This window comes from Silene latifolia, chromosome 9 (genome assembly GCF_048544455.1).
Source record: "Silene latifolia isolate original U9 population chromosome 9, ASM4854445v1, whole genome shotgun sequence".
Taxonomy (NCBI): domain Eukaryota; kingdom Viridiplantae; phylum Streptophyta; class Magnoliopsida; order Caryophyllales; family Caryophyllaceae; genus Silene; species Silene latifolia.
The window spans coordinates 175,538,032-175,552,145 of record NC_133534.1 but is presented as its reverse complement, the minus strand read 5'-3'; the positions used below and the strand labels follow the sequence as shown (position 1 = coordinate 175,552,145).

Genomic DNA, 14,114 nt, shown 5'->3' with positions numbered 1-14,114 from the left:
TAGATTATTTGATAGTTAGGGTCTTATAATATCGCTGATCGAATTATTTGACTACCCTTAAGAAGGAACAGAAATTAATATTGCATATTTATTTCACGATAGATACTTGAAGGTAAATTGGTATTTTAGACTTTCGATGATCAATTGACTTAATTGGTAGCGGAGATAAGTTGACTTAAGACTTTTAATTATCTGAATTACTCTAATTTTATTACTTGATTTAGTCTTAGTTGACCAAACAAACAAATCCCCCCAAATTAGTTACTTTACTCTGCATTATTATACACATTAGTTAACTTAGTCCTTCTCTGTGGGTTCGACCCTTACTTCCATTATATTGCTATTTTTAGTAGTGTAGTCGAGTAAGTGATATAAATTTACTTTGATAGGCATACGACTTTCAGCCCGTCAAATTTGGCGTTGTTTCCGGGGAAGACAATAGTTTAATTTTTGTGTGTTAGTGTAGAGTGTTTATTATTGCTTTGTTTATTTTATGCATAATACTCGTTCTTCTAACTTGAATCTCGAGCCAATCGATTTAGAGATTGAGCATACTCTTTTCAGGTTGAGAAAGAACAAGAAAGGTGTAATCATAGCTGTTTCTAAAGGTTACGATTCTGAGGATTTCCAATCTGAGTCGGATAATATTCTGAAATATCTGAAGCCACTGATAATTCTTTCACCATGGCAAACAATAAGACTAAAGCACTTAATGCTCCTGATCTTACACAACAACCATTGTGTATCACTTTTCCTGCGTTAGGTGAGAACGCAACTTTTGAGCTAAAGTCAGGGCTAATTCATCATTTGCCATCTTTCCATGGTCTAAGCAATGAAAATCCAAATAAACAATTGTCGGATTTTTATATTGTCTGCTCTAGTATGAAGCCGGCTACAGTGACTGATGACCAGTTAAAACTGAGAGCTTTCCCGTTTTCCATAAAAGATGCTGCGAGGGATTGGCTCTATTATTTACTACCAAGAAGCATTGATACATGGGTCAAAATGAAGAAAGCCTTTATAGAAAAGTATTTTCCTGCATCCCGAGCATCTCAGCTGAAGAAAGAGATCAGTAATGCAGAAATAATATGGGGAGACAATGTATAATAGTGGGAGAGGTTTAAGAAATTATGTGCTACTTGCCCTTATCATGGGTACACTGTTGAAGACCTTGTTATGTATTTTTATAGTGGTTTGAGTGTGGAAGATGCTCGTACCATGCATGCGGCATGTGGAGGAGGTATTATAAATAAAAGCCCGGATGAGGCTTGGGTGATCATTGGTGAGTTAGCTGAGAGCTCACGGTATTTTGCTAGAAAATATACAAAGCGGGGAGTAAATTCAGTGGGTTCTTCATCTTCTTCCCATCTTGAAGAAAAAGTTGACACCTTGACCACTCTTTTCAAGGAGATGATGACGGGACAGAAGATGGCGATGGTCTGTGGAATTTGTTCCACTAGAGGACATCCTAGTGAGCATTGTCCATTCATGCAAGAAGGTTCTCAAGAAGAGGTAAATGGAGTATGGGAGAGTACACCTCAAAAGAAGTGGGATCCTTACTCTAACACTTACAATGAAGGGTGGAATGCTCATCCAAATTTTAGGTGGGGAAATTCTCAAAACACTCAGCAATTTGGACAAGGTGGACAATCCGGTCAACCAAAGGTCCAATTTGTACCTCGACCACCAGTTCAACATGTGGCTCCTACACAAGGACCTCTTTCTAGCAATCAAATGTCAACTGAGGATACTCTTCAATCGACTATGGTTTAAAATCAACAAGAAACCAAGGCTAGCATTCAAAACTTGGAGAATCAGATGGGGCAAATGTGTGGGGTAATATCCGTATAAAACCCTTAAAATTTAGGACTATAACGTATCTTTAACATGTGATTATCGTCATAAAACAAAAATACAAGAGAAAACGATAAGGAACAAGAATCAACCTCGGGTCCTTTGAAATGCGGCCTAAGAACAGAAATCAAAGTAGATTTCCTCCTAATCGTTGCACCCAAGACCGTCTGAGACCTTGTGCTAGAAATACTCTCTAATTGACTTGCAATATTGAGAGAGTTGTTGTGAGGTTTTTCGATGTGAGATCTAGAAATTTCAGAGAAAATTACCCCGAAACCCTAATTTGTTTTGCAAATGAGATCATTAGGTCATAAAAGGAGAGAAGCTCCCCTTTTGTGTGTTTCGGCCGTGAGCTTCAAGAGGAGGGAGTGGGCTTTCCACTTTCTCCTTATTTTTAACCCATGGTCCGACACGAAAATGCTAAAATGTATATGACGGGTTTTTATTATAAATCGTCATCGGTTATCGGTTATTAAAATATCAACTAGTAACATGACTCAGTCGATATATTAAAACTTGTCCGACAATGACAATATTGTATAATTAATTCAATATACATTAATTAAATATAATCGTTTATATTCAATTTACGAATTAACCGCTTCATTCGTCTTAGCCATTATTATTTAATCTGTATTAAATAAATATCTCAACATCGCGTTTGACTAATTATTAGTCAATAACTCCGACTAACTGTTTAGTCAAAGTAGGCATCAACATGACTGTATTTTCATACCGTCACATCTCTCGAACGTATCCTATAGGTGTGACTTTTAGGGACCAGTTTATCACCGCCATCAGTATGACAATAACGTCAAACTTATCTAGCAAGCCAACCGTTATTGATAAACGTGGACCAACTGATATTAATACAAAAGTATACCCTTTGATCCTTTTAGAGATTTAAATGTTATTGCACTAACTGTAAAGGACACCGGCCCCAACAAGCTCCCACTTGTCCGTACAAGTGCATGTGCAATAACGTTATCCGCACTAACTGGAGGACACAGCTCCAACAAACTCCCACTTGTCCGTACAAGTGTATGTGCGATAACCGATTCTCATATTCATTTAAAATTTCTCCCACTCAATGTAAAACAATTTGCAGATCCGAATCCGCAAAGGTCGTATTTTACAATCGATCTGTATCAAGAGTGGTTTCCCCGACTAGAGAGTAACTCAACTGATAAAACGAATTCGTATTCGAGCATGGCCATGCATTTCGATTCTGACTCCTCGAGTGGCCCCGAGAAATATCGAGTACACGATAAAGGCTGAATATTTCCTTCAACTCGACTCCTTCCGATCTAAGCACAACATGAAATGACCCAGAAAAAATCTACTTGGCCCCCTGTTACGGATGACCGTGAGAAAGAAACCAAAGTCACCCAAAATCTGCCTTAGTCTTAAGAGACAGTCGATAGTCAAAAGAATCGACTCTTAGGATCACCATGGAGGTCCTATCCACGACCTGGCACCGAATGTTATAAAACATTTAGGACTCCACGTCGATGTCACAATTGTGTCCTACGAGATATCCGTATAACTCGCCTCTCGTGATTGGTCAACCTTTTTGACTTATGGCTCGTTGAACCCACCATCAACCAACGTCACAAAATAATTGCCAGAGTTATCAGCTCACGTGGGCAATTAAGGACCAAAAATATAATGTTTGTTCAGTTCACTTTGTGGTGTTCAAAATTGTCGTACAAATCCACATGATAAACAAAATATATAAATATCAAAACGATGATGTCGTATAGAGTACAAAAGAAAATGAATCTAATCCATAAAAGAGTACTACAACTCAGGAACACGTTTAATTCCCATGGAATTAACATGCCCTTAATGCTTATCTTGTCGTAATGGTTTAGTGAGAGGATCTGCTATATTATCATCTGTAGCAATCTTTTCTATCACTACTTCCTTTTGCTCCACGTAATCTCGGATTAGATGAGCTTTCTGTTGTACATGTCTAGACTTGTTGCTAGACTTTGGCTCCTTAGCTTGGAAGATGGCACCTCTATTGTCGCAATAGATGGTGATCGGGTCATTCGAACTAGGCACTACAGATAGTCCTTGTAAGAATTGACGCATCCATATCGCTTCCTTTGCAGCTTCAGACGCGGCATAGTACTCGGACTCAGTCGTAGAATTAGCATTTGTAACACTTTGTTTGGAACTCTTCCGGTGATCGCAACGCCATTAAGAGTAAAAACGAATCCAGATCGAGATTTCGAGTCATCTCGATCCGTTTGGAATCTAGCATCTGCAGAATCGGTTGCGCATACCTTTTGATCGCCTCCATAAGTCAATGCCCAATCTTTAGTCCTCCGTAGGTACTTAAGAATGTTCTTGACAGCCATCCAATGTGATTCACCTGGATGGTGTTGGAATCGACTTGTCATACTCAATGCATATGCCACGTCCGGACGTGTGCATATCATGGCATACATGATTGATCCTATAGCCGAGGCATAAGGAATCCGTGTCATGCGCTCTTTCTCTTCGGTGTCTCGGTGCCCGAGACTTGCTCAAATGCACCCCTGGAGCCATAGGAAGAAACCCCTTTTGGAGTTAGTCATGCTGAATCTCTCTAGTATCTTGTCTATATAAGACTCTCGATCGAGAGATAACATCCGACGTGATCTATCTCGATAGATACGGATGCCCAAAATTCTTTGTGCCTCACCCAGATCTTTCATCTGGAAATGGTTCTTCAACCATACTTTTACCGAAGTTAAGAGAGGTATGTCATTCCCAATCAGGAGTATGTCATCGACATACAATATTAGGAAGACAATCTTGCTCCCACTCGACTTGATATATAGACATGGTTCCTCGACCGATCGAGTAAATCCATTTTCTTTTATCACTTGGTCGAAACGATGATTCCAACTCCTAGAAGCTTGCTTAAGTCCATAAATGGAACGCTTAAGCTTGCACACTTTCTTAGGATGTTCTGGATCGATGAAACCTTCGGGTTGTACCATGTACAACTCTTCCTCCAAAAAACCGTTTAAGAAGGCGGTTTTCACATCCATCTGCCAAATTTCATAGTCATGAAAAGCGGCAATCGCTAAGATAATTCGAATGGAACGCAGCATGACTACGGGTGCAAATATTTCATCGTAGTGCAAACCTGGCACTTGGGTGAAACCTTTAGCAACTAGTCGTGCTTTATAGATATCTTGTTGACCTTCCACAGAATGCTTTATCTTGTAAAGCCATTTGCATTGAAGGGGACGAACCTTAGCAGGTAAGTCAACAAGATCCCATACGTTGTTCTCATACATAGAGTCCATCTCGGATTGCATGGCCTCAAGCCATAGCTTTGAGTCGGAACTAGTCATGGCACCTTTATAGGTTGCGGGTTCACTACTCGTTAAGAGTAGAATGTCATCTATGTCATGTTCCTCGACCATACCAATGTATCTGTCCGGAAGAATAGAGATTCTTCCCGACCTCCTAGGTTCCTCAGGAATATTAACCGCAGCCGGGATTGAAGGAATTTGTTCCTCCAATGGTTGCACGGTATTTGGTTCTGGAATCTCCGACAGTTCGAAGGTTCTATTACTCTTTGCATTCTCGAGAAATTCCTTCTCTAAGAATGTCGCACTTGCCGCAACAAATACACGTTGTTCGGTTGGCGAATAAAAGTAATGACCAAGCGTTCCTTTAGGATAACCTATAAAGTATGTCTTGACCGATCGTGGGCCGAGCTTATCCTTGTGTCTCCACTTGACATAAGCCTCGCAGCCCCAAACCCGTATAAAGGACAAGTTAGGGACCGTTCCCTTCCATAGTTCATATGGAGTCTTGTCAACAGCTTTCGACGGACTTCGGTTAAGTATTAGAGCAGCTGACAAAAGAGCATGACCCCACAATGAGTCAGGCAACACGGTGTGCCTCATCATGGATCGAACCATATCAATTAGTGTTCGATTTCTCCGTTCGGACACACCATTCAACTGAGGTGTTCCAGGTGGAGTTAACTGCAAGGAAATCCCACAGTCTTTGTGGTGTTGATCAAACTCGTGAGAAAGATACTCGCCACCACGGTCTGAGCGCAGTGTTTTAATCTTTCTACCCAGTAGGTTCTGTACCCGATTCTGGTATTCCTTGAATTTCTCAAAGGATTCACTTTTGTGCTTCATTAAGTAGACATAGCCATATCTACTTAAATCATCCGTGAAAGTGATGAAATACCTATAGCCTTCTCGTGCGGTGATTGACATAGGTGCACATACATCCGTATGTATGAGTCCTAATAGGTCAGCAGCGCGCATTCCAACACCTTTGAAGGAAATTCGAGTCATCTTGCCAATGAGACATGATTCACACGTGCCAAATGATTGAAAATCAAAGGCCGAGATAGCTCCATTCTTTATGAGCTGTTTTACGCGTTTCTCATTAATGTGTCCCATACGGCAGTGCCATAGATACGTTTGATCTTTGTCACCAACCTTTAACTTCTTATTCATTACGTGTAATATTTCGGTGGTCTGATCTAAAACATAAATTCCATTCATGGAGACTGCCTTGCCATAAATCATATCGTGTAATGAGAAAATGCAAGTATTATTCTCTATTACAAATTAAAAACCAAGTTTGTCAAGTGCAGAAACTGAAATAATGTTTTTAGAAAGACTGGGTACATAATAGCAGTTATATAAAAATAACTCAAATCCGCTAGGAAGCTGGATCACGTATGTTCCCCTCGAGACGGCAGCCACTCGTGCTCCATTCCCGACACGCAGGTCCACCTCACCCTTTACGAGGGGTTCGATGTTTTGAGCCCCCGCACATGATTACACGAGATGAGAACCACAACCAGTATCTAGTACCCAAGTTCCGTAACTTACGTGGTTAATCTCAATCATATGAATAAAAGTAGAAGAGGAAGAAGACATACCAACAGGTTTAACGCGACCTGCTTTTATGTCCTCATGGTAAACAGGACATGTACGCCTCCAATGCCCAGTCTTGTGGCAGTGATGGCATTCCATGTTTTCGGTCTTGCTCTTTATCGCGCCTGATGAGTTGCTCGACTCACCAGGCCCACTCTTACCTGATCCCGACTTCTTAACCTTCGGTTTACCTACCGCTACGTCTGCCTGAGCTTTGCCCTTACCCTTGCCCTTGTTTGACAGAACGAGAACATCCTGTTTCAAGCTCCCACTAAACTTCATATCCTTCTCGGTCTGTACGAGAAGGGAGTGTAGTTCATGAGGACTTTTCTTCAAATCATTCATATAGTAATTCGCTCTAAAGAGCGCAAAACCATCGTGGAGTGAATGAAGCATGCGGTCAATCACGATGTTCTCGCTGATTTTACAATCAAGCGCCTCCAGTCTCTCGACATTCTCAATCATGCTGAGAATGTGTGGGCTAACCGGTTGGCCCTTCTGGAGTCTCGCATCAAAGAAGCGAGTGGTATGCTCATAGGTCACGATTCTCGGTGCTTTCGAGAATTCCTTAGTGAGCGTGGTGAAAATCTTGTTTGCACCTTGGGCTATGAAGCGTTTCTGCAAATTGGATTCCATTGCAAAAATGAGTACGTTTTTAATCGCACCCGCTTCCATGACGAAATCGTTATACTTGGCGATCTCGTTAGCTCCAGCCGTGGGGCCTGGGTTTGACGGGATGGGCTGTCGGATATTTGAGCTTCCGTCGCGGCGGCGCAGCATTCCGTAATGCCGCCTCCCGGTCCGCGAAGTTTGATCCATCATTCTTGATCGAGTAGACCGATTCATCTGATTCATGAAGATCCGAAGCCAGGACTCACGGTCCAATGTGGCACTTGGCATTGGGTCGTCAGCACGGCCAGCCATTTTGTTATTAGCAGTTTAAGTGATCATGATCTACACTGAAAAAGAAAGGAAAAACAAAACGAAATAAGCAACTCATCGAGGTGATTTAAGTCTATTTAAAATTCATTTTAATCGTGTAGACTCATTGCACTTGCATAATTGATCTCCCTCAAGAATAATACAAGTGATCCCAAGACTCAATTTCCATAAATTGATAAGCCAACTGTTTAGCTAGTTCTATCGTTAGAACTCTTGGTCGATAGATTTCCGTAAGTCCTATCTATAGTCCGCCATAATCACAGGATCGTACGAGTGACCATAGTGTTGAGATAAAATAGGTCAATCAGTTCCAACTTACCCGACGTAGAAGGGGTCATATTATGCCTACCGACGAAGAAGGGATTCATTGGAGTTTGACCTATAAAGACTATTCTCAATTTTTGGTTATACGAGGAAGATCCCATCAACTTAGTTTTAATTCATTTTAAGTGAACGAAAAAACAAGCATTGCGTGAATGAATTAATTTAGGTGATGGCTTATAAAAACGTGTGATATCTGTATATCAAAGAAAACTAACGCGTGACCTCTATATGAGTCAGTTTTCATGCAATTATTAGGTGGTTTGGTTTTAGGCGGAATATGATGCAATCTATCGTTACGATAAAATAAATGAAAGAATGCAAAACGTAAATAAAAATTCCTAGTGTGGCCTATCCTAGTAAAAAGAACATAATACAACTTTGGAATCCACCGTTGGACCCGAGAAGCTTGTCTTGATGTTCCATCTTTGTCCATGCAGCGGGAGTGAGCATCCGATCTCCATTTTTGGTCTTCTCAAAATTACAATTAAAATTTACAAAAAAAAACCTATTTACATTCTAAATTAAAACTGTAATTACAAGGAAAAATCAAAATGGAGATGCGAGATCTCAAAATACAACCAAGACCGTGTTCCATCATTACGGTAACACGTTCTACTAAGGCCACACTAAGTTACAACCGATTGTAAAAATTAAATACGTAATAAAACATTCAAGGCATTCAAAATAACGATAAATAAAAATGCATCAACTAAAATAAAATTTATTCGTGACATAATTCCGTAATTATGTTAAATTTATCCAAACCACCTTTTAACAATTAAAATTATGTGACTAAACCGCTTTAATCAACTTAATTTTAATTCATTACAATCCGTTACTTTAAATCGCTTTAAAAAAACTAAATGGTACGTGAGTGAACCGTTTCACTATCAAGCGAATGCATAAAATCCGTATTATGCACAAAACATGGCCAAAAAAAAAAAATTAAAACACAAATTTTTTTTTTTCTTTTCACGGTTAAACCGTGACAAACAGCCAAAAAAAAATTTTTTTTTTAAATTCCAGCAGCAATACCGAGACCAAAAAGAAAGAAAAAAAAAAAAAAATTCAGCAGCTAAACCGTGAGCCACAAAAGTCCCAAACAAAAATCGATTTGATAAAACCAATTGCAAATTAACCTAATCCGTATAGAAATGAATTTACAATTGATAAAACATAAACATATTGCAATAATAATCGTTTAAAATAACAATATGCAAAGAACAAATCGAAAACAAAAGACCGTCTGATCAGACATGAACCGTATGGCACGGTTTCCAAGACAAAAAAACGCAACAGCCGAGTAAAAAAATTTCAGCCGAGACAAAAATTGATGCCGCACGTTTTTTTTTTATGCAAAAAATTATCGATTCAATTTGTTTAATGAAAATCAACATGAAAAAAATTACGTGGCCTCTCTCTGATACCACTTGTGGGATAATATCCGTATAAAACCCTTAAAATTTAGGACTATAACGTATCTTTAACATGTGATTATCGTCATAAAACAAAAATACAAGAGAAAATGATAAGGAACAAGAATCAACCTCGGGTCCTTTGAAATGCGGCCTAAGAACAGAAATCAAAGTAGATTTCCTCCTAATCGTTGCACCCAAGACCGTCTGAGACTATGCCCCTTGTGCTAGAAATACTCTCTAATTGACTTGCAATATTGAGAGAGTTGTTGTGAGGTTTTTCGATGTGAGATCTAGAAATTTCAGAGAAAATTACCCCGAAACCCTAATTTGTTTTGCAAATGAGATCATTAGGTCACAAAAGGAGAGAAGCTCCCCCTTTGTGTGTTTCGGCCGTGAGCTTCAAGAGGAGGGAGTGGGCTTTCCACTTTCTCCTTATTTTTAACCCATGGTCCGACACGAAAATGCTAAAATGTATATGACGGGTTTTTATTATAAATCGTCATCGGTTATCGGTTATTAAAATATCAACTAGTAACATGACTCAGTCGATATATTAATACTTGTCCGACAATGACAATATTGTATAATTAATTCAATATACATTAATTAAATATAATCGTTTATATTCAATTTACGAATTAACCGCTTAATTCGTCTTAGCCATTATTATTTAATCTGTATTAAATAAATATCTCAACATCGCGTTTGACTAATTATTAGTCAATAACTCCGACTAACTGTTTAGTCAAATTAGGCATCAACATGACTGTATTTTCATACCGTCACATCTCTCAAACGTATCCTATAGGTGTGACTTTTAGGGACCAGTTGATCACCGCCATCAGTATGACAATAACGTCAAACTTATCTAGCAAGCCAACCGTTATTGATAAACGTGGACCAACTGATATTAATACAAAAGTATACCCTTTGATCCTTTTAGAGATTTAAATGTTATTGAACTAACTGTAAAGGACACCAGCCCCAACAAAATGGCTACTGCTACTAATAGATTAAAGGCAAGAGACTCGGTGCGCCAAGGGAGAGTGTAAGTGCTGACTCTTTGAGGAATGGAAGACAGTTGGAGGAGGTAGAGGAAAAGAAGAAGAAGAAGATAAAAACTCCTACTATCCATGAAGAAGAAGAGAAGGTAGTTGAAGAGATCGATGAAAAGGTGGATGAGCAACCATTGCCAACGTATGAACCGGAAGTTCCTTTTCCATAAGCTCTCAAGTCCACGCGGAAGATTGAAAAAGATAGTGATATCTATGAGACTTTTCGCCATTACGAGGTAAATATTCCACTTTTAAATTTTCTTAAGTCTGTACCTCGTTATGCTATGTTTCTGAAAGAACTGTGTACCCATAAGAGAAAGCAAAATGAACCGAAGGGTAAGGGTCCTAAGGGGAAGGTTAGTGAGTATGTTTATGCACTATTTCAAAATACGTTTGCCCCTAAATGTAGTAACCCTGGTATGTTTGCTATTCCTTGTACCATAGGAGACCTTAGGTTTGAAAAGGCCATGTTAGATTTAGAGGCATCTATTAATGTCATCCCTTATGATATTTATGAAAAACTTAAACTTGGACCTTTAAAAGGCACTAGTGTAGTAATTCAACTAGCTAATAGGTCTAGTGTCTATCCTAAGGGGGTTGTAGAGAATGTCATGGTTGGTGTTGGTAAGTTAGTCTTTCCGGCTAACTTTTATGTTCTTGACATGAAGAGTGAGAGTGATATTATCCCCGTCTTATTAGGGAGACCATTTTTTAGAACTGCAGGAACTAAGATTTATGTCTCTAAAGGTTCTCTTACCATGGAATTTGATGGGACTGTGGTTAAATTTGAAATCAATAAACCTAACTCCCACTCTCCTGTGGTTCATTCTTTGTGTGTTATAGACACTTTTGCTAACCATGATTTATTAGAGTGTCAAAAATCTCCTATTCCGAGCAAGGTGTCTGAGGTTTTGCAGAGATCCCCTCCTAAAGAACAAAGGTGTGTCATCTTATGGGATCGTCGTGAGGATGCAGGGGCATCTAGAGGTAAGAAGAAGGCTTGGTTTGATAAATAAATTCGCCGGAAGGGCTCCGGGAAAGGTGTGCAAACTATCCATGTAAAATATTGCTTTCGTTCTTCATCGTGTATTTATGTTGGTAAGTCAAGGTAAATTTTCTCTCCAAGCTTATATGAGGTGGTTTTACCACTCCGCGAGATGTCGAGCCAACGACGTTAAACAACAGCGCTTCTGGGAGGCAACCCATAGATTTGTGTGTGCAATTTTTGCACCAAAAAAAAAACAAAAATTCAAAAAAAAATCGGAACTGCCTTGACTTATGGTGTTTGGCGACGTAAGAAGGGAGACATAGAAGGTCCGATGGGTAGGATAGAGGCTATGGTGTGGTGTAATCACGGTGTGTTATTGTAGGTGTAGGAATTATCAGTATACTTCCCTTTAAATTGTAAGGATTATAACGAAATTATAAAGATGATAACTAGTCATAAATGAAAATTACATAAACAAAATAGTAAAGGATTAAGATTCAACCTTTAGTCCTAGCAAAATCGGCCTAAGAACAATATCGCAATGATATTCACCTATCAGTTGCACCCAAGATAATGTGAGATATGCCTTTGTTCTTGCTAGAATAGATCCCACAATTAACTGATTAATTTTTAGGGTTTTGTGTGTATTTTTGATGAGAGTGTGCTAGGTTAAAATTAGGTTAAGAAAAAATGGTCTACCTTCACTCTCTTAAACCGTGAAAGAGGAGTGAATTAGGGTAGAATTTTCTTTCCTCTTTTTCGGCCCATATAACCGAAATAATAAGGAGTATTCTCTCCTTATTTTCGGTTTTCCTACCTACCAAGATAAGGTGATTAAATCTTTTTATTTTGGTAGCTCACAAAATGAATATAAAGTGTATAGTTTATAAATTGTCATTTATTTTATTCCGTATTAATAAGTCTACATACAACAGCTTGCAGTCGATTTATTAATGCCGGTCTGTAATAATTTATTATGTCAATATCGTATAATATATACTTTAATTATAAATATCGCATATTTATAATTTGCTAATTAAATATAACCGATTATATTTAGTTATGAATTAACATCTTAATTCGTTCAAGCTTACATTATATACATTAATTAAATATAACTTATTATATTCATTTTACGAATTGACAGTTAATTCGTCTCAGCTAATATTATTTAATCGGCATTAAATAATCGTCTCATCATCACATTAACTAACTGTTTAGTCATATAAGGCATCAATGTGATTACACTTCCATAATCACATCTCTCAAACACATCCTTTAGGTGTGACTTTTAGGGACCAGTTGATCACCGCCATCAGTATGATAATAACGTCAAACTTTCTAGCAAGCCAACCGTTATTAGGTAATCGTTAATCAACTGATAAAATACGAAGTATACCCTTGTGAACCTATAAGAGATTTATAAATATTATCACACTAATTTGTGGAGGACACAAGCTCCAACAAACTCCCACTTGTCCTCACAAGTGTATGTGCGATAACCGATTCTTATATCCTAAAATTTCTCCCACTCAATGTAAAACAATTTGCAAAATCCGTATTCACAAAGGTCGTATTTTACAAGTGATCAATATCAAGAGTGGTTTCCCCGACTAGAGAGTAACTTAACTGATAAACGAATCATCATTCGAGCATGGCCATGCATTTCAGTTACAACTCCTCGAGTGGCCCTGAGAAATAACTAAACCTGATAAAGGTTGGATATTTTCTTCAACTCGAATCCTGAGATGTAAGCACAAGTATGAAATGACCTTAGAAAAAATCTACTTAGTCTCCTGTTACGGCAGACCATGAGAAAGAAACCAAAGTCACCCAAAAACTGCCTTACTCTCAAGAGACAGTCAATAGTCAAAAGAATCGACTCTAGGAACACAATGGACGTCCAATCCACGACCTGGCACCGAATGTTTTTAAACATTTAGGACTCCGTTACGTTGTCACAAAAAAATGTCCTACGAGGTATCGTTATAACCCGTATTTATGATCGATCAGCCAACTGATTGACTTATGGCTCGTTGAAGCCACCATCAATCGACTGCACAATATAATAGCCAGAGTTATCAGCTCATTAAGGCGATTATGGACCAAAACAAATATAATGTAATTCAGTTCACTTTGTGGCATTCAATGTTGTCAGTACAATCCACATGAAAAACAAAATATTATAAAAACGATGAAGTTATAAATAGTATATGAAAAAGATAATGTATCAAATCCATAATCAACTACTACAACTCAGGAACACGTTTAATTCCCATGGAAATAACGTGCCTTTCATGCTTATCATGATTCAACGGTTTAGTGAGAGGATCCGCGATGTTGTCATCCGAAGCTATCTTGTCAATCACTATCTCTTCTTGCTCCACGTACTCACGGATCAGGTGAGCTTTCCGATGTACATGTCTAGATTTGTTGCTAGACTTAGGCTCCTTAGCCTGGAAGATGGCACCTCTATTGTCACAATAGATGGTGATCGGGTCATTCGAACTAGGAACTATCGTAAGTCCTTGTAAGAATTGACGCATCCATTGATGTGAACATTATTTGCGCACATTTAGTCCCCTAATTGAGCCTATTTTGCATACTATTATAGCATTTCATG

General features: G+C 38.6%; 1 protein-coding gene across 1 annotated transcript; it reads left to right on the top strand.

Moving 5' to 3' along the window:
- The first annotated feature begins 10,787 nt into the window (after window positions 1-10,787).
- LOC141601923 (uncharacterized) lies at window positions 10,788-11,519 on the top strand. The gene has a single exon (XM_074422228.1). It carries the CDS (start codon window positions 10,788-10,790, stop codon window positions 11,517-11,519), a length of 732 nt encoding a protein of 243 aa, XP_074278329.1.
- Window positions 11,520-14,114: the final 2,595 nt, after the last annotated feature.

Excerpts from the sequence above, each read along its gene's own strand:
- LOC141601923 (XM_074422228.1), top strand. The coding sequence starts at position 10,788 with ATGTTTCTGAAAGAACTGTGTACCCATAAGAGAAAGCAAAATGAACCG.